At 52.9% G+C, this 25,763-nt stretch overlaps 1 protein-coding gene across 2 annotated transcripts; it reads right to left on the reverse strand.

The window, feature by feature from the left end:
* Positions 1 to 390: 390 nt before the first annotated feature.
* MKRN1 (makorin ring finger protein 1) lies at positions 391 to 16,621 on the reverse strand. 2 transcript variants are annotated; one of them, XM_075558739.1, is made up of 8 exons: positions 16,403 to 16,620; positions 9,494 to 9,622; positions 5,707 to 5,936; positions 5,221 to 5,444; positions 3,097 to 3,311; positions 2,271 to 2,381; positions 1,855 to 1,993; positions 391 to 1,657 (listed from the first exon to the last, which is right to left on the reverse strand). In XM_075558739.1, exons 1-8 carry the CDS (start codon positions 16,576 to 16,578, stop codon positions 1,442 to 1,444), a joined length of 1,440 nt encoding a protein of 479 aa, XP_075414854.1. In that variant the 5' UTR covers positions 16,579 to 16,620; the 3' UTR covers positions 391 to 1,441. The 2 variants fall into 2 exon arrangements, with proteins under 2 accessions (XP_075414854.1, XP_075414855.1); XM_075558740.1 differs by lacking the exon at positions 9,494 to 9,622 and having other exon boundaries at positions 16,403 to 16,621.
* Positions 16,622 to 25,763: the final 9,142 nt, after the last annotated feature.

Consider the following 25,763-nt stretch of genomic DNA (forward strand, 5'->3'; position numbering starts at 1 on the left):
GCACTCAGTGGTGGGAGTAGACACGGTGGGGGAGTCTTTCACAGGAGTGGAGAGCTGTCCCCGTTACCAAGGAACCTCCACCTTTCAACCTCGGCAGTGTGCAGACCCACCTGGCCCAGTCCCATGCACGTAGTGGCAGAAAACAGGTGGTGCCCTCGGTCGAGCCAGGGCTGGCAAGCTGGCAATCGGCTACGCCCAGCTAGTGACTGCCTGCCACCCGCACTTTCTCTCATAGATGCTTCCCAGTGGGTCAGGGGCCCTCTGCTCGTTTCTGCACCCCCATGACGGAGGAGCTGACCCCTCAGAGTGTGCACACAGCACACGCTCTGCCCAGACGGCCGCATGTTACAAGAGAGCTCATGACAATCACACACGAGGCGGCTTGGTTTGTTCATTCTTTTATTTGGGAAAAGTGCTTCTTACAAAAGGGCAGCTGCAAAATACAGACACGTCCGTGACAATTGTTTCTCTGAACGTGAGAGAAGGGGGCGGATCCTTGGGGTCAGAGCAGTAGGTAGACAGCCAGAGCGTCTCCAAGTCACACTCAGGAGGAAGCAGCAAGTGTACCCCCACCACTAGGACGCCCGCCCTTGCTCCGCTGCTGCAGAGCGCGCCTAGGACACGGTGCTGGGTGACGCCCAGTGTTAGCAGGCTCAGGGGCAGGCCAGTCCCCAGACCACCAGCGAAACCTAGTGTAGAGGCAGAGCCCGGCCCGGGGGGCCAGGCAGCCCTGGAACATGAACCAGAGAGTGGGCGGACATTCTCACCCAGGGGTACACCCCACCCCATGAGTACAGAGAGCCGGTGCTGCGCTAACGACCGTTAGCAACAGACGGCCGACCAGCCCAGCCCTTTCCATCTACGGGCCACACCAGCTGACACATGCCACAGGTCCACAGGTGGCTTCGACGCCGAGAAAGGGTCACCACGTGCCCAGTCAGCTCTGCGCTATGACGCTTGTGCATCCTCCTCTCAGGAGCTCCCAACCATAAGCACATGGGGCTCCAGGCACGCTGCCACCTGCCTGTGTCTGCATGCAGGAAGGAGAGCACCAGTGCTGGCGGCCTATGCCCAAGCCCCAGGGTCCCGAGGTGCGGCCAAGTGCCCACGCTCCCCCGGGGCCCTAGGAGCAGGGTGGGGCACTTCCCTAGGGCTGGGGGCCTGGTGGGACGAGAAGAACGTGGCAAACCTACACTAACTGTCTGACAGGTAAACTCGTATTACAAAAAGACTAACTTCAAGATTTATTTTTGTAACGTTTTTTTCAACAGAGAAAACAACACACTCCTGCGGGTTGGGGATGTGGGGAGCGGGGCTGGGGGCTGGGGCAGAGGGTGGGGTACAACAACAGCACCTGGGTGGGCAGGCCTGCCAAGGTCACTGGGCCCGCCACGCCCCTCGGAGGGAGGGCTACTGGCCGAGGCTCGGCCCAGCAGGGCCGCTATAGGTCCAAGTCATAAAAGTCCTCCAGCTCGTTATGAAACAAGTCCCACTCGTCTTCCGAGTCCGTGAGCTCGTCGTCCCCACCTGCGGCCAAAAGCATAAGCAACATCTCGCCCAGCTCAAAGGTGACCACCTCCTCTTCGTCGTGGTCAAAGGGGTCGCCGGTGCCCTCTCGCTCCTCAATGAGCTCCCAGAAGTGGCTCCTGCGTTGGGCCTGGAAGAAACAAGGCCGTGATAGCGCCGCCGAGCCGGGCGGGCGGTGTCTTCCTTCCTATGGCCGGCTCCGACGGTGAGCTTCCAGGCAGGGGGCGCTCCGAGTTACCTATGCCCAGCCGGCCGGCCTGCCCTGGCAGGAGGCCGCAGGGCAGCAGGGCACTTGCCCTCCTCCTTTAAGAAAAACGGGAGAGTTACCCGGCATCTGCTGGAGGCTCCCACTTTCTGTCTCTGGGGCTCCTCTCTACGGCCATCAGGGTAGGCATGCTTGTAAAAACAGTTGCCTCCAAACGGGCAGCTCCCACGTCCTTCATCAAAATACCTGCACGCCTTGTCGCTGGAAAGGAAAACAGTCCACGCCTGAACCCCTGGCTTTCGGGCCAGCCCACGAGGGGCGGCCTCCGGGAGGCCAGTGCGAGCCCAGACACCGTCAGGACGCAGCACCCAGGACCCAGGGCAGCCCGCCGCCCGAGGGCTGTGTAACAGCTGCACACCCAAGGGCCAGTGCTGAGGGGCCGGGGCAGGAAGGAGGGAGGAGCAGACTCGGCCACCGCTGGATTCCTTTCACGTGAGCCCAAGGCGCCGGGCGTGACAGGAGGCCGCGGCGCTCATACCTCATCGCCTGCTTGTATTTCTGAATGAGTTTCTGCTTCTCTTCTTTCTCCTCCACCCAGTACTCACTGGGAATGACAAAGTCAGAGGTGATGCGGCACTCGGGGCAGGACCTGGGGAACAATGAAGAGGCTCAGGCCCAGACTCCACGACGCACCCTGGGCACCTCTACCGCTTCCAAGCGGAGCCTGCTAAGGGGGCTCCCCCGCACAGCCACACCATGCCCACGCCTGCGGGCTTGACAGATGCCCGGCTTCACCTGCTCCACTCCCTGCTAGCCAGCTCAGAGAAACAGCACAGCGAAAATCATCAATAGGTAACTCAGATTCCAACAGAAACAAAAAAAGGTAACAAAACAAAAAACCAACAAAAGACATTTCACACAGACTCCTTTTTCTTTCATTTAAATAGATTTATTTCTTGCAACTTTGCTCCGTTTAGAGGATGCCGCTTTGTTCAATAACGAGAACAACTCAAGGGAAGGGGGGGTGTTGGCTAGCTTTAATGGACAGAAGAGGATACGAGGGAAATGGATAACGCCAGGAAGCACACATTCAGACCGCGGGTCTGCTGCCTGGGCTTGTCTGGCTAATCCAGGAACACAGGCTCCTCAGAGAGGACGAGGGGGTCCACTAACGGATACACAGGGTCTCCTCCTCCAAATTACAGTGGGCAGACCAACTGACCTAGGAGCTAGCTGAGACACACAGGAGAGGCCCCCGGTCAAGAGAAAACACATGCACTCAAAACACAGTCCGTCTGGTGAGGCCGGCCCGAGAACACACTTCCCCGAGAGAGAACGCCCCGGCAGGCCGGGAGAAGCCTCACTTTATGATCTTGCTCTCAAACTGCTTGGCGCTCCTCCACTTGCGGATGCACTTGAGACAGTAGGTGTGGCTGCAGTTGGACAGGATCCCAAAGCGGCGCTCGCTGGGGTTGGCCTTCTCGTAGACCACCTCCATGCAGACGCCACACACCATGTCCTTGCTGCGCTGGACGGCGAAGGAGAGCTCCATGTCCTTCTCGTGGGCCTCGATGCATGACTGCAGGGGCAGACACGTGTCAGGATTGGCACGCGCACTGCGCACACAAGACCAAAGGGCCACCCAGCATTCTGGACCTCGACCCACCGCCCAAGCCTTGCCATGATGCACAACCGGTTCTCCACTGGTTACAGCTTGCCCCAAAGAGCATGGGTGAAGGAGGTTCATGGGGATGGGGTGGTAACTATGCAGCAGGCCCAGCATTCTCAGGCACATCCCAAGAACCAACCATCCCCATCGTCTCCTCGTACAATCAGAGCTGGGAGACCAGCACTACCCACACCAAGAGACCATGCTCACTGGCCCAGAAGAGCCACTCCCACCCCCAGTTCTTGCTGTCTTGGGGAACCTGTGCAGTGCACACTGTCTGCTGCGCACCAGACCCCCACACCTTGTCCACTGGGCACACCAGCCACATTTTGCTAATCCCTTCACCAGCTGCTGGGCATTTGGCTTGTTCCCAGTTCCAGTCATGGTTACAAGTTGGGCTATTAACAGCAAAGTCAGCAGTTCAAAACCACCAAGTGCTCCACAGGAGACCGCTGAAGCCGTCTGTTCCCATAAAGATTGACAGTCGCATAAAACCCACGGGGGCAGTTCTACTGTCCTACAGGTCTGTAGGACTAGGAATCGACTCACCGGCAGTGTCTGGTTTTGGTGCCGAGTGAACACTGCACCTGGGCTGCCCCCCATTTCCGTGGGCCTCAGTTTTTCGGTTTTTACTCCCCACCTCCTAAGTCAGAACCTCTTTAAGTTAGGGCAGCCACTGGCCCATTCCCTCCAATTTTGGGGAGACACCACACACTAAGAACATGCTCCATACAACAAGTACAGAATGCAGCAAAGTGACCTGTATCCCCATGCCAATCTTCACATTTTAGGTCATTTCTTTGTCCATTTTGGGCCATCCTCAAAGGTAGGCATTTATTCCCAATAAACCCAAAGACCCTGCAGGACAGAGATGGGCTGGCTATTCTACAGGGACTGTCCTGCCATCTTTCTCCCACAGGCACCAGGGAGTTTGAGCTGCTCACCAGCCGCACCGTTAACCATGATGTCACACAGCTCTTAAACTTCCCAACAACCAGAAACTCCAACAGGCCAAGGAGGCAACACCCCAAACCAGGTCTGCCCCATACCAGGTCTCAGAGCCCTGCCCTCATCCAACAATTACTAAGCAGGGACAGCATTGCTGATGAAGCCATGATCTCTGCCTGGCGGTGCTGTGAGTGGCTGAGCCCCGGCTCCACTGATGGAGGAAACACCTGTTGGGTGGTGCTACCACGTGATCCAGGCCTAAGTACTCCCCAATCCCACCCTCGGCCACTGAGGCCTCTGGCTCACAGCAACCCCACAGAAACAGACAGCCTCAGCTTTCTCCCTTGGAGGGACTGGGAGGGCTTGATCCAGCCACCTCACAGTAGCTAGCAGTCCAATCAGTGCCTAACCCACAGCACCACCAGGGCCCCCCTAAGTATATGCCTGTTCACCCACATCCAACTGAATGGCTCCTGCCGGAAAGCAATACCACAGAGAGTGGGTCCTGGATAACAGGTTCCAGGTCAAAGGTGTCCACTCTGTATGATCCCGGTGCCCAGACAGCAAGGAAGGAGACCAGTGGGCTTCCAGGAAACATGAGCTGGGCCTGGTTTCTTTGGGGGCTGATGATAATGGTCTAAAATTGGGCAGGAAGATGAAAACAGGCCCGCCATCCTGCAAATGTGGGTTTTAATAAAATCGCTGATTCAGTATGAACTACATCTCAAACAAAGTTGCTCCTGAGAGAGCGCCGAGGCCCCTGACCTGGCCTGAGCCTCTAACAGGGCAGAGTGGAACTGCCAAGGAAACCAGGCCGGCAGCCACCTCCTCCACAAGTCTCCACGGGACTAGGAAACCCCTGGGAACTTACTCTGACGTGCTGTGAGCGCTGGGCAGCGTCCATGGGGTGCAGCACCTGCAGCCCACACAGGTCACACGAGTCCCCGTGGAGGTACACACAGTTCTCCCCGTAGCGGCACTCGCCCACCGCGGCGTAAGGGCACAGCTGCTTCTTGGTGTCCACAGGCTGCTCTTTCTCCAACTGCTCCGAGGTCACTGAGCCCTGCGGGGAGGCTTCAGGGCAGGCCGGGGCAGCTGCAAAGAGTAAGAGGCCCAGAGTACGTGTAAGGCAGACACACTAATGACAGTGCCCGAAATGAGACCCAGTAGGTGGAGGAAGGGAGACTCTCACTGCTCTTCAACAGCACTCTGCCCCATGGAGGCTGAGACAGTCCCCGCTAAGCCCATGACAGGACGCTGCCCTGGCGCACACCTGAGGCAGGAAGGCGGATAGCTGGCTGTCTAATTGTGCACGCATGCATGCCCTGCCCCAGGCCGGACTCCTCAGCATACTCACTCCGGCCGCAGTAGGGCTGTCCAGGGACAAATTCCACAGCATTCGCCCAGTCCTCTGCCCCTGCCCCAACAGCAGCGAAGTGTGGACTTCTCGACTCCACTTCCCCGACACTCATCTCGGCAAGTGGTCCACCTCCAGGTGGGAGGCTGGCAGACATGGTGATAGAGGGCTTCACCGCCGGGTCTACAGAGGACGCTTCTTCCTGCTTCAGGGGCTTGCTGTGTTCATATCTGAAAGACGAGGCACGCGCGCCGTCAGCGGTGGCCCCCAGCAGAGCAGCGTCTGACAGCTGAGGGCATGCTCATGACAAGGCCACAGGCCTCAGTCACTCCTATGCAGTCAAGGCAGCAGCACCAGCTTGTACAAAGCCCACTGTGGGTCCGCCTGCTGCAGATTCGTGTCACACGCAGTCAGCCCCCATGGGGACGTGCTGGCATGGTCACAGCAGCTCAGCAAGGGCTGACTCATTTCAAGACCAGCCAGTGAAAAATGGACAGTCCGGTCCGCACACTGTCGGTTTCGCAGGCAAGTCGTCCCTACAAAGACAACGCACCCTTGTTCCACAGCCACCCACTCGCAGTCACAAGATCACCAGAGCCCAACCCCAAAACAGAGAATACATTTCCTTCAGAGAGTACCTCACAATCCTTTGAGCATTTTCAGCTACTAATTAAATCTGGACACTAGACAGAAATTTACGAGCGGGGGTAAAAGGCATCCACACATGGGCCCCGAGTCCCTGTGGGCTGCAAAAGGCCAGGCACTGCTGACCTCAAAGGTGAAGGATCGATCCCCCCCTTGGGTGTGCTGTGCAAAAAAGGCCTGGCACACCACACCAAAAACTCTGCTCTTACAACCCTAACGGAGCAGAGTACTATGACACAGTCACTGGAAGCCAAAGGTCAGCCGCCTGTGTCAGAGACGTCTGTGACAGATGTCCTCTGGTGTACAGCAGATGCTTGTTGGGCTGGTCTGTAATCCTTATGTTGCTTCACCTCCACCTCCACCTGCTGCAGCGGGGCAGCTCAGGTGAGGGAGGCAGCACCAACATGTCCTTCATGTGTCTCTGACAGCTGGGCGAGGGGGTTCCCTGCACCCTTACGGTCTCCAGTGAGTCTCAGTTCAATGTGACCACAGAGCTGATATCTCCACTGGCCAACCTGCTACTGCTCCCAGGACAGGAATTGAACCAGGCCTGTGCCCTCATCGACCGACTGTGCAGGTCCCGCAGCCCCAACTGAGCCCAGTCAGCTCATAGGGCGCACTGTCCCCTGTCCCGGCCCCTTCTTCAAGTTACAGAGGGGACCTGAGTGCTCAGCAAGTCCCCCTTCAACTGGCCCCCAGTGTGCTGAAGCCACCAAGGCATGACTTGGGCACATGTGGGGAAAAACTGGGTGTCTCTGCGTGGGGTACACTTGCCTCCTGAGAGGGTCGCACATGGTGCACAGCCTTTCCAAAGCGAAAGATGAAAGCAAAAAACCAAATCTGAATAAAGCAAAAATGGGAAAACAAAGACCCTGCTGGGACAGTCAAGTGGCCAGCAGACCAAAGCCACGCCCCCTCTGCTCTCACCCAAGCCGACCCAGCCGGGTCTGCGCACCCTGTGCAACTTGTCTCAGGGTCACTGCTACCCCTCTGTACCAAAAAGAGCTAAACGGGCCCTGGTCCTGAGGGGCTGCCGCCACAGAACCTCCTCTGCCCCTTCCAGGAAACGTCACGTACGCATTTAACAGGGAAGCAATGCTGATATGTATGCTGAGCATCTCTGCGAAGAAGACTTGGACCCAGCATGCAATTCCACCAAAGGAGCTCCGAGAGGCCCTCGGCACAGCCCCAAGGCCGCACATCTTTGTGGGGGCAGACTGCCCAGCCTTTCCCAAGGAGCAGCTGCTGGCTGGAGCTGCTGACTTGGGGTTAGCAGCCTAGTGCATGAACCACCATGCCACCAAGGGTCCTTCTACAGAAGTACAAAGGGCACTAATTGTTCCTGCCCCCCACCCCCCTTTGACGCATTCAGTAACCCAATACCTGTCCCTAAAGACTGAACTGATAAGTGCCCCAGCCAGGAAGCCCTCCTGGCACTGTGGGTCAGCAGTTCACACCCACCTATTGCTCCTCCTAAAATGAGATTATCTACTCCAGTAGAGTTACAGCTGGTTATGAATTGGAACCAGATGGGTGACAGTGGGTCGTTTTATTCTTGGAGAACAGCAGTGTGACGCTGCCTGCCCTGCCCTTTCCTGGAGGGCCATAGGCTGCTAGCAGTGCTACCTGACCATGGCCAGACTCCACAGAGCTCCAGTGTCATGGCCGTCCGGTTAGGCAGCAGGTGAGAGCGTATCCGCAGGCCCCAGAGGATATGCCTCTGAGCACTCATGGTCCTATGGAAGGCTCTTCCTGTCCCACTGTCCTCACTCTCACGCAAAAAATCAAACTCTGCCACGAATCCAGTCTGACTCACAGCAACCTAACAAGACAGGGCAGCATCGTCCCTGTGGGTTTCCTAGACTGTAACTCTGCCAGAGTATAGAAAGGCCTCGTTTTTCTCCCAAGGAGTGGCTGGTGGTTTTGATCTACTGACCTTGCAGTTAGAAGCCCAATGCATAACCACTATGCCACCAAGGCTCCTCAATGTTCGAACTAGATGTCTGAACAAAACAGATGGGGGTGACACTAAGCCCGCCCACTCAAAGCTTCTTACCCTAGTGCACTTGAAGCAGTAGGATCCAACCACTGACACAATCTTCCCCCCCCCACCCCAACAATGTGACGTAGAGGTGTCTGGGACTTAGCTAAACAGTCTTCCCTTGTGTGGTACTTTCCGACCCCCCTGCCCAGGATACTTTCCGACCCCCTTGTCTCCGTGCTCCTGTGCTGAGGGGGAAGGGTGGCAGCCCCCAAGGGTTTCTGCACTGACGTCACAAGGATTGTGGCCTCACCCTGCATCCTGGGGACCCTGGAGCAGCTCTGAAGAGGAGCTCAGCTGACAGCCACGCCGTCCACCAGCTTACAGTGGCCATTCCCAGCTCAAAGCAGACCTAGCAGACAGCTGTCCCCTCAGGAGGGCAGGTGAGCCAGATCCACCCAGATAAGCTCCGCTCAGGGGGGTTCCTTCAACCACCAGTAACAAATACACCTACGCATCTTCTGAATCGGGGAAGTCCACTGCAGGTTCTAGGATGGGTGTCACCAAGCCCACTCTGGTCTCAGGGGTCACTGAGCCACCGGCCAGGGTCTCAGTCATTCTGAGAGGCAAGCATGCACCCAAGCACCATCCCCACCCCTCAACTGCCCCTGGGCCAGGTCTTCAGTCTGCTGGGGCTAGATGGCACAGACCACCATGTCACCCCACTTCAGGCCTGTCTGGCTGAGCAGAGCCCTCATAGCTGGTGGGAAAGGGCCCAGAAGCAGACTCTGCCTCCAATCCCCACCCAGGCCTGCGGTTCTTCCTCCACCTCCAAGTGTACTCAGGCTGCACGACAAACCTGCACTGGGTGCCGCCCACCAGGCATGAGGCAGCCCTGAGGAGCACTCACTGCGGTTAAATTCAGTTAGCAAACCAACCCGGCTCCGGGGGAGAGGTAAGGCTGTCTATCTGCTCCTGTATGCTGAGCCTCAGAAGCACCGGTTCTGCCCTCTGCTCTGGGGCCACCATGAGTGGGTTTTGACATACATGATGTCTAAGGAGTGGGAATGCATCATCGGGAAGACTGGGGTCACGATCTCCCTCATCTCTCCCTATCCCGCCCCCCCCCCCCCACCATAATGCTCCCAAGTGCCGGCTCACCTGCAGCGGTCGCCGTAAATGCAGTACCCTCGCTGGAAGTACTTGCACAGGACCCCGTAGGGGCTGTCGGAGAGGTCGTGCGAGTAGCGACAGTTATCGCCTTCCTTACAGACGCCGTGAATGAAGTACCTGTGGGACAGAGGGCAGCGAGTCGGCGTGAGCGCGACAGAGTCCTGGGAGGATGCTCTCTCTGCCAGAGGGGAAGGTGCTGGAGCGTCCCCACCAACTTTCCAAGGTCACTCTGCCATCTACACTCGAGCACACGCACACCAAGGGCACCCGTCTTGCCAGCAGAGCATCGGGTGTGGAGCCTTGGAGCTGAGCTCTCTGGGCTGAGACCCAGGGGCCACTGGAGGCCTGCCCACATGACCCAGGGTTATGTGGAGACTGCTTGGATCAGGAGATGAGCCTGCACACAGGGCCGACTCAGACAAACAAGAAAAGGCCTCCCACAAGTCGTGGAGAATTACATTGTAACCATCACCACACATTACAGTGTAGCGACCACAACAGTGGCGCAGGCAGCAGGCTCTCTCGCTGGCTCCTCAGGCAGAGCTGCAGGCTCAAGTAACACTGCTTCTGGAACACAGCTGTGGCCTCCTATCCAGCCCTGGGTCCCCTCTTCTGTCCCCATTCTACCCCGGGGCAGAGTCGGCTGCCCCTATGTCCATGGACGAAGGGCGCAATGAAACAAAGACCTATGACGCTTTGGCTTTGGGGCACTGGGAAACTTCACACTTGTGAAAACACTAGGAGCTACAACTACTAACTACTAAATTGCATGATATATGGATTAGGTGACCATAAAAAATGTAAAAAGATCCCCAACTGACGACAATGACTCGGGCTGGGAAGGGGTTACCAGTCACAGCACTGGAAATGTTAGGGCTGGTCTTGAACCACCATTTTCCAAGCTAGCCGTCACCCCTAATGCCTAGGCAGTCCAGCACCCAAGTGAGACCCCACTGTGTGGCCTGGCCATGTGCTCCTGCCAAGAAAGAACACAGCCCAGGAGAGCAGGCAGCATCCCACCACCCCGTCACCCGAGTGTTCGTGGCTCCTTACCCCTCCACTTCTTAGCCTGATGCCTGCTCATCTCACCCCGCTGTGACAAAATATAGCACCCACATCACTCTACCTGCCATCCGCAAGGATGGTAACAGCCCCCTAAAACCTGAAGGCCATAGAGTGTGGAAACAGGCTGGCCGTGGGCAGTGCCAGGCCCAAGCACGCTCACCTGCTCCGGCCCATGGTAGCCTTTGACTTCATCTGTCAGCTCTAGGTTTGGGGGCACTGGTCCTAGGGGAAAGTTTCCTATCCACTGGGTGGGGGGGGGGGAGTAGAAGGAGGGGGAATCACTGTCCTGGTCTTTGCTTCATTCAGCCAACGTTCCCTAGCATTACCACCACCACCACCACCACCACTACCACCCAATTCGTGCTCAGACAACTACTGTGGTGGAAGCTGGGTGAGTACTCATCGCCACTCACAGCAGTGCCAACCGAGGTCTGTGCCTCCCTGCTGTAGGGATCAGAATAGAGTGCAGTGACCGCAATTGGCCAAACTCTAAGAGGTATGAACCTAGGTACAAGCAGGCCCTGGCATGCTGGCTGGAATCTCATGGGAGACAAGACACAAGCTAGTCACACACAGATACGAAAACACCACTGTGACTGGGCCACCCCAGAAAGAGCTCCGAGGGAGGGGAACTGAGGCAGACAATGGCTGGCCGGCCAGCACATGGCAGGTAGGCAGGCCTGGCTCAGTGACAGGCAGAGAAAGGAGCCCACTCCAGTAGAGGGGCATGTCTGTGAGAGCCCTGGGTGGGCAGGACCGCAAATGGGGGCAGGAGATGGAGGATTTGAAACGTGACACAAGTTCGTCAGGAGTACAGGTTGGAGGGGTGTTTCCACTCGAATCTGTGTGATCCCCTCGCCGTTTCAAACCCTCCACTGTGTCTAGGCTCGCTCTCCTGCCTCTGCCTCTGGGTCCCCTCCGTCTGGATACCCTGGGGATGACAAAGGCATGCTCCCAATGTGAGTCCTGTCCCTGTGGACCCGCAAGGCTCCAGGTCAGGACAGCAGACCAGACACAGCGCCAATGGCCATCAGCAGTGAGGAGGACCAGTGGCACGCCCAAGGGATCCAGCAACTGAAGTGGCAGCCGATGTGGCCACTGCGCCCCAATAGAAACCCTAGAAGCAAGTCCTGTCACATGTCCCCCCCACGCGCATCACCTTTCTTAGCTGCCAGGAGACGAGGCTGCTTGCTGCGGCACAGCCAGAATTAGAGGCCCCACAGCCCGGCCCGTGCCACGGGCTGGAGTAGACTCCAAAAGAACAACCCAAACCAAAAAACCACACCCTCTGCCATCAAGTGGCACCTGCCACAGTGTCCCCACACCACAGGCTTGCTTTCAGAGACGACGGACCTTCACGGGAGCACACAGCCTCATCCTGCAGGCACTGTGGGTGGCAGCAAGCACCCTCCTCCCAGCTAGATCCCATAGCACCGCCAGTTCTTCCCAACAAGACAACCCACTCACTAACCCTACAGGGCAGGGCGGAAGGAGCCTCATCTTTCTCCCGCTGAGCAGCTGGTGGGTTCCAACTGGCAGGCTTGCCTAGTGGTTAGCGACTCACTGCACCTCCCATTAGGCTAGCAGGGTTCCAGAGAAGGCAGACAAAAAACCCACTTCAAATTGGGCCCCTCTTTGCAGAAAAAATCAAAATCAGTTTGGGGTTTATTTCCAAATTCCACCAAGTTGATGCACGACCCAGGCTGAGCCCACACCCCTCCCCACAAAGTCCAGGCAATCAGGCTCCTCTCCTCCAAGCAGGCGCACAGGTCTGGTAATGGTGTTGGCTCTGAGTGTTTCAAGGAAATGAAGACAATAAGCAAGGCACAGCCCAACACAAGCCAACAGCCTGAGAAAGTACCACGCCGACTAACTGGGCACCCGGCCTCCCAGTCTGTGGGGACCTGCCCCACACTGATCCTGTTCCTCCCAAGATTGGAGACCAGACTCTACCAGACACTTTCTCTCAAGTGCTAGCCCTGGAACCCCTGAACCATTAAGGTGGCCTGTGTGGGTCACACAGGACTCTCCCTTCTCTGAGTGCTGACTCCTTGCCTGCTCGAGGACAGACAGCCCCCATTTCCTTTCCAAAAATCCACTTAATTTTCAATGGAAAATTAATTGTGGATTCCATCAGCACTTGGACAAGTTGTTTAAAGTGGGGCTTTCTTCCCTTTAAAAGCTCTGTTCACCTACTTGTGAATAGAGGCTGTGCCACCAGGGCTCCTACTGGGAAGGAACAAAGCTTAATTTGGGTGCCGGGGTTGGGGAGGGAGCAAGGGGATCACTCGCTCTACGTGGCTCTTTCAATGGCCGGGAAGACATCCCACCCCCCAATCTCTTTCTCTCTCTCTCTCTCACACACACACACACACACACACACACACACACACACACACACACACACACAGGAGCATGTTAAGACAGCGGTGTCCATCTCTCTCATGTTCAAAATGAAGAGTGGGCCAGTCCTGTGGGATGTAAGACCTGGGGAAGAAGTGTGACATCCCCTTTAAGTAGGAACCCTTGTGCCCACCCCCACCCCCCACCCAAGGCTGTGAGCACACCAGGTGAGGAATCCTCCACCCGAGGCTGGAAGAACCCAGGCAGGCTCTCCGAGGCTGTCAATACAGCCTGGCAAGAACAGCTGGTGGGTTTGAACCACTGCCCTTGGGAATGCCAGCCCAAGGTCACACCCAGGGTGCCACTCATAGGGCTTCAGAAAGGAATGTGCCAGGTGGGCTGCTGGGCAAGCAGAAATGAAGCACAGTAAGAGTGAGCACCCGAGCCTCGGAGAAAGTGTTCCCCTTTGGGCAGCTCATGCGAAGGACTTGACACCCCAAAAGGAGTAAGCCCCAGTGGGGAGCATGGCCTTGGTCAGCTTCCTGGAAGTGGGTGTCCAAGGTTAGCAGCCACCACTCTGATCCCTCCCGGATGGGAGGAGTACTGAGCGCACAGGCTGGTTCTGGCTTCAGTCACTGGGTCTCTCACTGCAGGCCGGTCTGCTTCCGGATGACAAAGAAGGCTGTTCGGGAAATACATGCACGTGTCCTAGAAAGCCTTGTCTTGAACCTACAGCAGGTGTGCATGAACAGCCAAGTGGAGGAGTCTTCCCAGTACACAGTACCGTGGGGAAGCTCAGGGGAGGTGCTCGGTGGAGTGGTGGCTAGGCCCACAGCAATCAGGCAGCTTCTGTAAAGACAACAGCCTTGGAAACACTAAGGGGCCCTCCTATTGACTGCCAGGGTTGCTATGAGTTGGAACTGACTCCAGCACCCACCACAGCAATGGATCTGACTTGTGTTTATAAAAGGGGTTATGCGTCCCAGAAAAAAAGGGGGTTATGTGGTTTACTAAGCAACCAGTGCCACCCTCTCCATTTACCATCTCCCCTCAGCCTTGTACTGCCCTGGTCCATCCCATTCAGTGGCTAGTTATCTCCAACTCCTTTTTTGTTGCTATTTTAAGGATAATCTCTAATGACCCACATAAAATACACCCTGTCTTTGATCAGTCAGGTACCTGTTGCCACAACAGCCCTCCAGTACCTGTGACTGTCCCATCTACGTGCCCTTGAAGATGATGCTGTTCTTTGAATCACTTGCTGGGAAGAGTTAGGAGTCCAGTGATTATTCGTTCCACCAGAGCCCAGCTGTGTGATGCTACTCTTTTACATCATCAGTGAAGCAGTCCCGGGGATGAAAGAGTTAAGTGATCAACTGCTAACTGAGGACCTGAAGCCCCCCAGGCGGTCCACTGGGAGAGAGATGGGGAGCTGCTTCCACAGATGAGACCTTGGAAAAGGGGGGGGGGGTTAGGGGTGTTCCGGCCACTGTGAGTGAGGCGGGTTCTGATTTGACTTGAGGCAGGGGTTTATCAACAATTCAAACACTGGCTGCACACCTGCTGTGGCAGGCAAGGCACTGAACAATGCCCTGTGCTGCTAAGGGAGCACAGGCCCTGGGATGAATAAGTGAAGATACATACTTGATACTTAAAGGAGATTTGAAAACAAAAACAAGAGATCAAATTGAATCTTCAATAACGCATAACCATGGCAAACATGAAACACCAGTCCAGAAATCTGGAATGGATTTATGTTCTAAAGCTACTAAGGCTATCGGTATGCATGGGGGGGGGCTCAATATGAGGGCACATGTAATTAGGAGGTAATGGGATCACCCACAAAGAGTCGGGTGCTCTTTCCTGAGTACACACACCCGACACTCACCCGTAGCCTTTCACTCTTACAAGCTTATTCATTCAGGTGACAAAATTGCTCAGTTAGGTAAATTTCTTAAATACATAAATCTATGAGTTCCTGAGAGCAAAGAACAATCTGGGAAGGCTTCTAAAAGAAGACGGCTGTCAGATGAGCTACTCCACTGGCCTCTGAAAATATCTATGAGAAGCGAGAAGAGAAAAACCACCGGCTGCAGGGAAGGTGAGCGACAGGAATTGCTTGGAAAACTCAGCAACTCACAACGACCCCAGGACAGGGTGTGAGGCTGTGCATTTCTGAGACTGTTTACGGGAATAGAAAACCCCATCTTTCTCCCCATCAAGGGGCAAGGAAGGGGAGTAAAGGCACTCAGTTCCTCACGGAGTCTCAGTGATGAGATGCAGGCTGCACCACTAGCAGTTCAGAGTGTTTACACTAGTCATTTAACAACCACGCCCAACAAGCAACCAAAGGGCTGGGAAGAAAAGAACCCAACAACTGGTTCTGGTTCTACCAAAGATCACTTTAACACCCTTATTCCTTGGGCTAATCCATGTGACTCCATTCCTGTGTCCACAGATGAGAGATTAAGTTATCTGAAATAGCCTTTATGCTTCCTCCATCTGCTCTGGGACTCCACCTGGTATTCACATGCTAAATGTATCATTTCAAAAGGGGGAGAAGGGCCAGCTTACGCTGGTTTCGCCACTGGCCTGCTAACCTCAAGGCCGGCTATTTGGCTACCACTCGGAGAATGGCCGGCCTCTCTACTCAGAAACCGACAGGGTCAGTTCAAAGCTGCTGATAGGGTCATGAGTCGGAATCGACTCAATGGCAGTGAATTGGGTTTGGGTCCCAATACTAGGGCAATGATTTCTGTACCTTAAGGAAAATACGTTTTCTACCCTATTTACATATACATTATTAGGCCTAAGTGAAGACCCATAATTCGGCTGGGATTTTCCAACCGGCAGAAAACGACCGTTACTGCTCTAGGTCTAGAACACATGGCGATCGATCTAGGGTCCAAACGAGCCCCGCTCTTTCAAACCCAGGGGCACACTAACCGCCCGCCAGCGATCCCTTCCAACGACGCCTCCACGCAGCGCGACCTCGCCTCGGGAGTCAGGGGCGACCTCCCCCCCCCAAGGGGGGGTGATATCAGCTCCTAGGACCCCGAGTGGCAGACGACCCCGGCCGGGCCCGCTCGGTCCCCAGACAAAGCTCCGAACTGCCGGCCCCGAAGATCCGTGTACAAAGGAGAGATACCAAAGCGGGGCTGCAGGGGAGAGACAGCGACGCACCGAGAGGTTGCAAATGGGGGGCGCGGCGCGGACGCCCGGGAGCTAGGCAACCGCTCCGGAGCCCGCCCTCCCGCGGACACCGGGCGCACGTCCGCAGTCCCGCGCCGGCCGTCGCGGCCAGAGCCCCGGCGGCAAGCCCACCTCTGTCCCCGGACACCAGGCGTACAGCCGGTTGCGCGCGCGGCGCAGCGACCGCAGGTGGACGCTGCGCGGACGAAGCCACGGCGGCGACACGCCGGCCCGCCGCTCCCCCGCCCGCTCGGCGCCGCCCGGCCCCCGCCCTCCGCCGGCCGCGCCGCGGCTCACCTGCAGGTGACCTGTTTGGTCCAGCCGCCGCTGCTGCCGCCTCCCCCGCCCCCCGCCCCCGGGGCCGGCGAGGTGACGGTGGGGATAGGGGTGGGGGAGGCCGCTGCCACCGCCGCCGCTGCCGCTCCTGCTCCAGATGTTGTGGCTGTTGTTCCCGGAGCTGCAGCCTCCGCCATTACTGTTTATCCCACACAGCAATGGCACCGGAACTTCCGGGGTCACATAGTTCCGGTCCGGCACCGGCGGAGGGGCGGGGAGAGGGGAGGAGCCTGCGGAGGACGCGTCGCGTCTGCGTGATCTCTGGTCCGGCAGAGGCGGGGTCAGGGCGTGGCTAACAGCTCTCAGAGTCCGTTGATTGGTCGATAGGAGAGGCCGTTAAAGGGGGCGTGTCCAGGGCGGGGCCTGCAAGCAGGTGTTGAGTTCACGTTAGATACCTGTTCTTGTCTCCAAGCCTCAGTTTCCACGCCTCTCCAAGGAGGAACCTTTTATGGGGTTGGGAAAGTATGGCACACTTGTAAATTAGTGCTGGTACCTTACAAAAAAAGCTAAACCCATTGTCCTCGCTTATTGAAACACCATTAGATTGACTCCAAAGCTTTACTGGAATTGAAAAAAATTTGGCAGCGTGGCAGGTTATTAAAAAAAAAATCAACGTACAGAAATAGGTTGTATTCTTGTATATTAAAGTGGATGATACAGAAAAGGATATTTTTTAAAATACCATTTATAATTAAGATAAATTAGTAATAAATCTTACAGAGAAACAAAAGACTTTTACAAGGAAAACTACAAAACACTCCTACAAGAAAAGCAGAAGGAACTTACACATGGAACACGCCACCATGTTCCTGGATAGGTAGACTAAACTAAATGTCAATGTTACCAAAAACACTACAAATTCAATGCAATTCTGATCAAAATCCCACCACAGTTCTTCAAAGAAATGGAAAAACTATTCACCAACTATTCATATAGAAAGGAAAGAAACCCTGGATAAACAAAGCACTATGAAAAAATGTTCAAGTAGGAGGCCTTTCATTCTTGGACTTCAAAACCTATTACATAACCACAGTAATCTAAAACCACCTGGGACTGGCACACCCATAGATCTGACAGATTAGAATTAGGAACCCAGAAATACAACCAAGAACCTATAGGCACCTGATCTTTAACGAAGGACTAAGACACATTAAGTGGGGGAATAGAGGACCTTTTAAACAAATGGTGCTGGGAAAATGGGGACTTTATGTGCAAAAGAATGAAACAGGACCAGCCCTCAAGACCTAACTAGAAATCACACAATTGTAAAGACCATCAATGAAAAACTAAGGACAAATATAAGGGCCCTAATACAAGACATAAAGACACGACAGAACATAATGAAAATAGCCACACAATAGAAGACAAAGGCCTGGGACCTTCTAAGAATATGGCATTTGTGCCCATCAAAAGACTTCAAAAGTATTCAAAGAGACCCCACGGTTTGGGAAAAAATAGTAAAGATGCATCAGTTAAAAGGCTAATCTCCAAACCCTACAGAAAATTACAACATCTTAAGAAAAATACAAATAACCCAATTTTTTAAAATGACCATAAGATATAGACAATTTACCAAAGGTAACATGCAGGTGGACCAACGACCGTATGAAAAAATGTTCATTAGCAATAAGAGAAATACAAATTAAAGCAACAATGTAATACCACCTCCAACCGATACTTTTTAGCAAAATTCTATAAAACAAAATAATATATGCTGGAGAAGATGCAGAGATTAGAATGCTCTTACATTGTTGGTGGGACCATAAACTTGACAACCACTATAGAAACCTGCATGGCACTTCTTTAAACAAATGAAAATGTGGAGGGAGGTGGGGTGGAAAGGAGGAAGCAGTTACAAGGATCTACATATAACCTCCTCCCTGGGAGACGGACAACAAAAAAGTGGGTGAAGGAAGGCTAGGAGGGAGGGAAAGAGAACCACCTTTATGGGAGCTTTATTATTGATTTAATTTGTTGTGATGGGCTGCGTACATAGACTGTTTCTTTTAAAAAAAAAGTAGACCAGAGGATGTACACTGGTACAGATAAGAACTGGAAACAGGAGATCCAGGGCGGATGATCCCCTCAGGGCCAGTGGTGTGAGTGGCAATACAAGGAGGGTGGAGGGAGGGTGTGTTGGAAAGGGGGAACTGATTACATCGATCTACATATAACCTCCTCCCTGGGAGACAGACAACAGAAAAGTGGGTGAAGGGAGACATTGGACAGGGCAAGATATGACAAAATAATTTATAAATTATCAAGGGTTCATGAGGAAGGGGAGAGCAGGAAGGGAGGGGAAAATGAGCTGATGCCAGGGGCTTACATGGAGAGCAAATGTTTTGAGAATGATGAGGGCGATGAATGTACAAGTGTGCTTTCCACAATTGATGTATGTATGGATTGTGCTAAGAGTTGTATGAGCCCCTAATAAAATGATTAAAATAAAAAAGCTCAGGACCTTTAAAAAAGAAAAAGGCCTTCCAGATTCTTTACCCCTCAGACCTAAATATTGGTCTGAGCGTCTAGAAAAAGTAAAAGTAAAATTGAAGCAAATTAAAAGTAAAATTTGCTGCACAAGACCTCTTTAAAGTACTGAAGAACAACAAAGATGTTACTTTGAGTGTGGGGTACCGCCCCCACAAGCGAATGGGTCCACGGGGTGGTTGTATAATTGAGGGGTAAAATTCAAGAGACATCAGACAGTACAAGGCATGCAATTGCTCCATGCAGAGAGAGGAAGGAGCCAGCCTCGAGTATGTTTGACGTGCAAACCCCCCTGGCCCCCCTGATTACATCACAGTGGGAAAGGGTTGTACATTCAGCATACATCCATCAGAGAGGGACAAGCTAGGGATGTGCATGCAATTAGAAGGGGCAGTACTAAGGGTACACACATGACAAGATGGGCAGACCCTAGATTCAAGATGGCAGCCTAACCTTGATTCTCCTTGAGTTGGCTGGACCTTGTCTTCAGGCTATCCTTCAGGGAGACAATACACTATCCTTATCAGAAGGGAGTGGGCCCTACTTAGGGCGGGACAAAGGAGTGATTTCTCTAGAAGTCTGATGACCCTCATGGAGGTAACTTCTGAGCAGCTTGCGTTGACCTCCAAGTGTACTATTTACCATGCGTAGCAAGCAGCGTCTTAGGTTTGACATATTTGGGGGACAACCTGGGGGAAAAACCCTTCTGCCTTCCACACTTTGAGGACCAAGGTACACCTGACCCAAGCCGTGGTTTTCTCTACTGCATCATACGCATGTGAAAGTTGGACATTGAATAAGGAAGACTTTAGAAGAATGGATGCATTTGAATTGTGCTGGAGAAGATATCAAAAGTATCGTGGACTGCCAAAAGGACAAACCACTGTGTCTTGGAAGAAGTAAGGCCAGGGTGCTCCTTAGAGACAAGGATGGTGAGGAGTGCTTTATGATCCAGCAATCCCTCTGCTGGGTCCACAGCTCATGGAAAGGAGGGCCGTACGCATCCCAGCACTGTTCTCAGTAGCAGGAAAATGGAACAACCTAAATGCCCACCGTAGAAACTGGAAACAGAAACTCTGGTACCGACATAGAGGAGGATGCTCTGCGCCCCGAAAAGGACAGAACCACAAAGCGCCTCAGGCACGGATGACCCACAGAGCAGAACAGTATATTGTGTGAAACTAGCCCATCACAAAAACACACAAGAGCGTGACGAAGCAAACAGACTCCACTCCAACTCACTGATATTAAATTGATGCTGACTTTAGTGAGCCCAGAGCCCCTGTGTGACTGGGACAAGCGTAGAGTTCCCTCTTTCTCCTGCAGAGCAGCTGCCGCTCTCCAAGCAAGACGAAAACACCTCCTTACCAAAGAGAACAGGCTCAGGAGATTGCCAAAGGGTGGAGGGCAAGTGAGGGAAGCCAAAGCAGGCGGTGGGCTAGACGGTTGATGGGTGTGAACGTGGGCTAAATGGAAAGCAGTGGTCTCCAAGACGGAGGAGAGAAACCACACTGTGGAATACAAAGTTGATGACCCAACATGTAAACTCCTACCTCATTTACGATCAAAATCATGGTCGATATTTTTTTAAAGACATGGAAGGAGCAGCAGCAACACACGTTGCTCTTCTTGTTTCATCTGATCAGTGTTTACAGCTTGTGATCACCCTGGGACTTGAGTAAGTAGGGCACCCGCAAAAGTGCCCGACTTCTCAGGGTCCCAGATGTGCACCCCACGGTCACAACCCGTAGCTCCATGGATCCTGACCACGTGCGACGCCAGCAACACAGCCTACTTTGCTGGACGCACTGCCTGTGTCACTTTCTACTGAAGCCTCTCTAGGTTGGGCTTGGTGGATGTAGGTTCTAGTAGAACCAACCCACAAGGTTTTCCAAGGCTGCAGTCATTTCTCTCCCCCAGGGCGGCGGACCCTGGCTTCTGTTTTAGGGTACAAGAGACCTCAATCTAGAATGTAATTTAAGGAGAACATTCATTAAGTATGAAGAGACAAAGATATAAAGACATGTCATCCAGATGAGGGAGGCCATGCTTATGAGGTCAAAATGGCGTCCGAGCACTCAAGTGGGAATATACAGGTCCAATGAGACATGGAGCAAAGAACCGAAACCCTAAACCTAACTCACTGCCATTTAGTCAGTGCTGATTCAAATCCCTATGACTCGGTTTCAATGCACAACATAACACAACACAGCACAGTCCTGCTCCGCTCTTTCAGTGGTTCCTAAACCCGAGTCACCGCTGCAGCCACGACCCTCCTGGAGCTGCCCCTCTGAGTTTCTGAGACTGTAACTCTTTACAGGAGCAGCTGGTGGGTTTCCACTGCCAACCATGCAGTTAGAAGCGCAACGGGCAACCGCTATGTCACCCAGGGCTCCTGTGGAAAACAGGAAACGGCCACACATTCATGACTGGTGGCAGATCACGACATCACAATTGCAGATGGAACTACAGAAGCAGGGACAGGGCGCCATGATAGTATGTTAGAAGGGCTTACAAGATTGGCCTAGGGCCTTCCAATCAACTCCGTCAGGGCGAGACGGACGGAGAGGGCATAGCTCACCACTATGTGAACCCCTGTTCTGTCCCCAAGGAAACTCTGGTTACTTAGAGGTTTCCTGTGGAGCTGCTTACCACCAGGTTGGCAGTTCAAAACCACCAGTCGTTCTTCAGGAGAGAAACAGGGCTTTCTACTCCAGAGCGAGTTTCAGTCTTGGAAACTCACAGGGGCAGTTCTCCTCTGTCCGCGGGAGTCACTCAGCATCAGCATCAACTCTGCGACGGTGAGTTTGTTCCTCTCTCCAGCATACTGACCTCCGTCAAGGTCAGTGACCTCCACACCCAGGAAAGCCCCTAAGAGAGACCACCCCTCCCTGGGCCGGCTGAAGAGGGGGAGAGCTATTCTACTCTCCGAAGCACTCTGCCTGTTTACCCAAAACACCAAACCCAACAGCCGCTGTGCATGGGGATTCATAGCGACTCCACATCCTTGGTTAATGATCAGAAAGAACTCAGTGGAGGCTTAATCCGGGGAGGGGGGCGATCTGCAAATGGGTTTGGGGTTGTCACTACCACCCAGAACCCTTTGCAAACCAGGGGGCTCAGAGTTTAAGGTCTGATGCACTTCAAACCACGGGCCTTTCCATTAGCAGCCCAGTGACAATCTACCACTGCTCGGTACACACACCCCCTCCACTGAGCCCAGGCAGCCTGAGTGACCCACCCACAGCACCACGCAGACTGCCCCAAACTGCCGAGTGCTTCTCCTTCAGAGCAACTGGCCCACTCTCCGTGTGGACCTGGTGGTTAGCAGCCCCACCCATGACCTGTCTTGCCACTGATACCTAAAAGTAATTCCTTTTAGAAGCATGACCACCAGACTAGTCCCCAAGAGCTGGAGATTAAAGATGTCCCAGGTGTCCCACTCTTCCAAGTTGCTATTCTGCTCCATTCTTCCCGGCCGCCGCCCCCCCCCCCTCCCCACTCCTCCCTTGGGTCTATTTCCTCATGTTCCTGGGTTCTGCGATTCGCTGCAACCCCTTCAGAAACTCACAGGACTTGGGAGATGACGTGTCACGTGGTGGTGGGTGCTGTTCAGTCCCAGATCTGAAAGTCAGGTGGAGGTGAGCCACTCGACGCCAGCCTTGGGAACCCCGTGCAGCAGTGAGCTCTGCTCTATAGAAGTTTAAGGAAAGGGCCTGGACTGTCTCCTTTTAACTCTCCGCGTCTCCCATCCCAGCATCCCTTGCCTCTCAGAGCTTGGCTTTCTGCATCTGTGAAGGGAGGAGAGTGCGAGGGTCGGGCAGGAAGTGTCGTCAGGAAGTAGTTCCTTTACATGCACAACAAACAAAACAGCTCACTGACATCAGCTGGATGCTGACATACAGGGACCCTACAGGGCAGGCCAGAACCGCCCCTCCGAGTTTCTGAGACTGGAACGGCTCACAGGACTAGTGTCCCATCTTTCTCCCAGAGTGGTTGGTGGGCTTGTGTTTCTTTTGATTGGAGGCTCTGCAACTCTTATCACCATCCATCCATCCATCCATCCATTGTCTCCAGCACGTTTGTACATTTGTTGCCACCATCATTCTCAAAACATTGGCTTTCTACTTGAGCCTTTGGTATCAGCTACTCATTTCCCCCGCTCCCTGCCTCCCTTCCTCACTCATGGACCCTTGATCATTTATAAATTCTTTATTTTGATGTCTTACACTGATGGATGTGTCCCTTTACCCGATTTTCTGTTGTCTGCTCTCCAGGAAGGGGATTATAGGTAGATCATTTTGATTGGTTCACCCTTTCTGCCCCTACCTTCCCTTTTTCCTCCTGGTGTAGCTACTCTCAATATTGTTCCCACGGGGTTTATCTGTCCTGAATTCCCTGTGTTTCCAGCTCTTATCTGTACCCATGTACAAGCTCTGTTCTAGCCAGATTTGAAAGGTAGAGTTGGGATCATGATAGTGGGGGGGGGGAACATTAAAGAACTAGAGGAAAGTTGTATGTTTCATCGGTGCTACATTGCACCCTGACTGGCTTGTCTCCTCCACAAGACCATTCTGTAAGGGGATGTCAGTTGCCTACAGATGAACTTTGGTCTTTGATACCTGATACCTGATCCCATTGACACCTATGATCACACAGGCTGGTGTGCTTCTTCCACGTGGGCATTGTTGCTTCAGCTAGATAGCTGCTTACTTGTCTTCAAGCCTTGAAGACCCCAGACACTATATCTTATGATAGCTGGGCACCATCAGCTTTCTTCACCACATCAACTTATGTACCCGCTTTGTCTTCAGCAATCATATCGGGAAAGTGAGCATCATGGGATGTGGCTGGTGGTTTTGAATGCCAAACACGGCATGCCAATCACAGCCCAGTTTGTATCCCCTACACCACCAGGGCTTCAGTCTTCACACTGTATCCAGGTCTTCATAGACAGTAGCTAGAGCAGCAGTTCTCAACCTGTGGATCACGACCCCTTTGGGGGTCAAACAGTAGCAAAATTACAGTGATGAAGTAGCAACAAAAATAATTTTAAGGTTGGGGGGTCACCACCACATGAGGAACTGTATTAAAGGGTCCCGGCATTAGGGAGTTTGAGAACCACTGAGCTAGAGGAATGTGCACCTGCTCAGCATTCTCAAACTGTGGAAATCAGAATGGATTTTATCCGAATTCCCCACAAGTTCTCCCTGTGCACTCCAAGGCAGCATAAGAGAGGGTGACGTGTCTAGGACAGAATAAAAGAAAAACTCACTGCCATTGAATTCATTCCAACTCTGAGTCACCCTAGAGGACAGAGTAGACCTGCCCCTGTGGTTTCTGAGACTCAACACGTTGAGGAGGGATCCCGAGTTTACGCTGGTTTCACGTGCCAGCTCTTACGGACAGATCACGAGATAACTCGTGATTTCAACACGCTGTCTTCAGATGCCACCTGCTTGGATATATTTTAGCTACTTCGTCTATTTGGGTGTTCACATCAGTAGTGAATGTATCAAACTCGATTGAAATAATTGTAACTGTTTAAGATAAGGTCTCCACAACTAATCAAACCAAAGAGCCAGGAGATAATGTTTGCACAGTGTTCCAGGGCTATTTGCACGCTGTCTTTGTTTCTCAATGTAGTTTTGTAGTATAGTTGTAGAGTATAGTAACAGTAGCACAGTGTATAACAAAGGAACATATCAACAAAGGAACACTGGGGAGCAAAAAACGTAGTTTTTGTTTGACATACTGTATTTATTTTCACTGTTTTTCAAAGTAATATGGATATGTTGATTATTTTTACAAGAAGTTTATAATTTCATGAAGATTATACTTCATAAAATTAGTAATGTTCCACACACATTGCAAAATATTATTTCATAATGTGAGACAATGTTTATATTAAAAAATTGTACTTATAAATAAATATGATAAAAAGTTGATGAGATGTAAACCCATTTATAGTTGAATGCAAAAAAACCTAACAGCTGGAAAAACACATGGCCACTTGGATAAGTTGGTAAAAAGTATCTGGTCTTTAATGTGCTAATTGGAAGAACAGGTCCTCCCTTTCTCAGCTCACCTGGTGGCTTTGAACTGCTGATGTTGTGGTTAGCAACTCAGTGCAATACCCACTATGCCACTGGGTACCTTAGGGCAAAACACAAAGCTAAAGTCAATGAAAATGTATAGAGACGCATGCACGAAGTCTTCAACAAGACAGAAGTGCCTCATTGGGATGAAGGAGGCCATCAGCAAGAGGGCACACCAGTGTTCAAGGAGCCACAGAAACCCCGCCACTTACACAGAACTTTTAGAACAAAGACGTCTCACGAAGTTAGGATTGGTAGCAGATCCACTGGTGACCTTAGCAGGTGGCACTATAGAAGCAGGAGCGGGGCCGTGATTGAGAGTCTCACACTATTTACAGATGGAAAAGCTTCCAAGATTGGTTCAGGGGCCTTGAACCTGGGCAGTCAAGAGTTTAGCTAAGGATCTTGGGAACCATACCACAATTAAGAGCAAGGGCACACCCAGGTGAGCCCAGCCCTGGGCTGGCAAGGCGGAGCAGTAGCAAACCCACTTTCAAACACACTGGGTCTAGGGCTTGGCACCATCAGACTGGACTGGAAAACAGCCAAAAATCAGTCCTTTAATTAACTACAAGCTTTTCTTTTTTGTTGTGTTGTGTTTTATTTGTCGTTGGTTTTTTTGTTGTTTTTGTTTTCTTTTGTTGATTTGTTTTGCTCTGTCTTGTTTTTGTGCATGTTATTATCTCTGCAGGTCTGTCTAAATAAGATAGGCTGATGAACAATCTGGAGGAGAAAAC

Source organism: Tenrec ecaudatus, chromosome 9 (assembly GCF_050624435.1).
Source record: "Tenrec ecaudatus isolate mTenEca1 chromosome 9, mTenEca1.hap1, whole genome shotgun sequence".
In the NCBI taxonomy this organism is placed as follows: Eukaryota; Metazoa; Chordata; class Mammalia; order Afrosoricida; family Tenrecidae; genus Tenrec; species Tenrec ecaudatus.

What these genes read in the sequence shown, in the direction of transcription:
- MKRN1 (XM_075558739.1), bottom strand. Translation starts at nt 16,578, where the DNA reads ATGGCGGAGGCTGCAGCTCCGGGAACAACAGCCACAACATCTGGAGCA. An exon ending in ATTTACGGCGACCGCTGCAG is followed by an intron (nt 5,937 to 9,493) that starts GTGAGCCGGCAC and finishes CTCGTCTTTCAG; the next exon opens with ATATGAACACAGCAAGCCCC. An exon ending in ACAGCCCTACTGCGGCCGGA is followed by an intron (nt 5,445 to 5,706) that starts GTGAGTATGCTG and finishes TACTCTTTGCAG; the next exon opens with CTGCCCCGGCCTGCCCTGAA.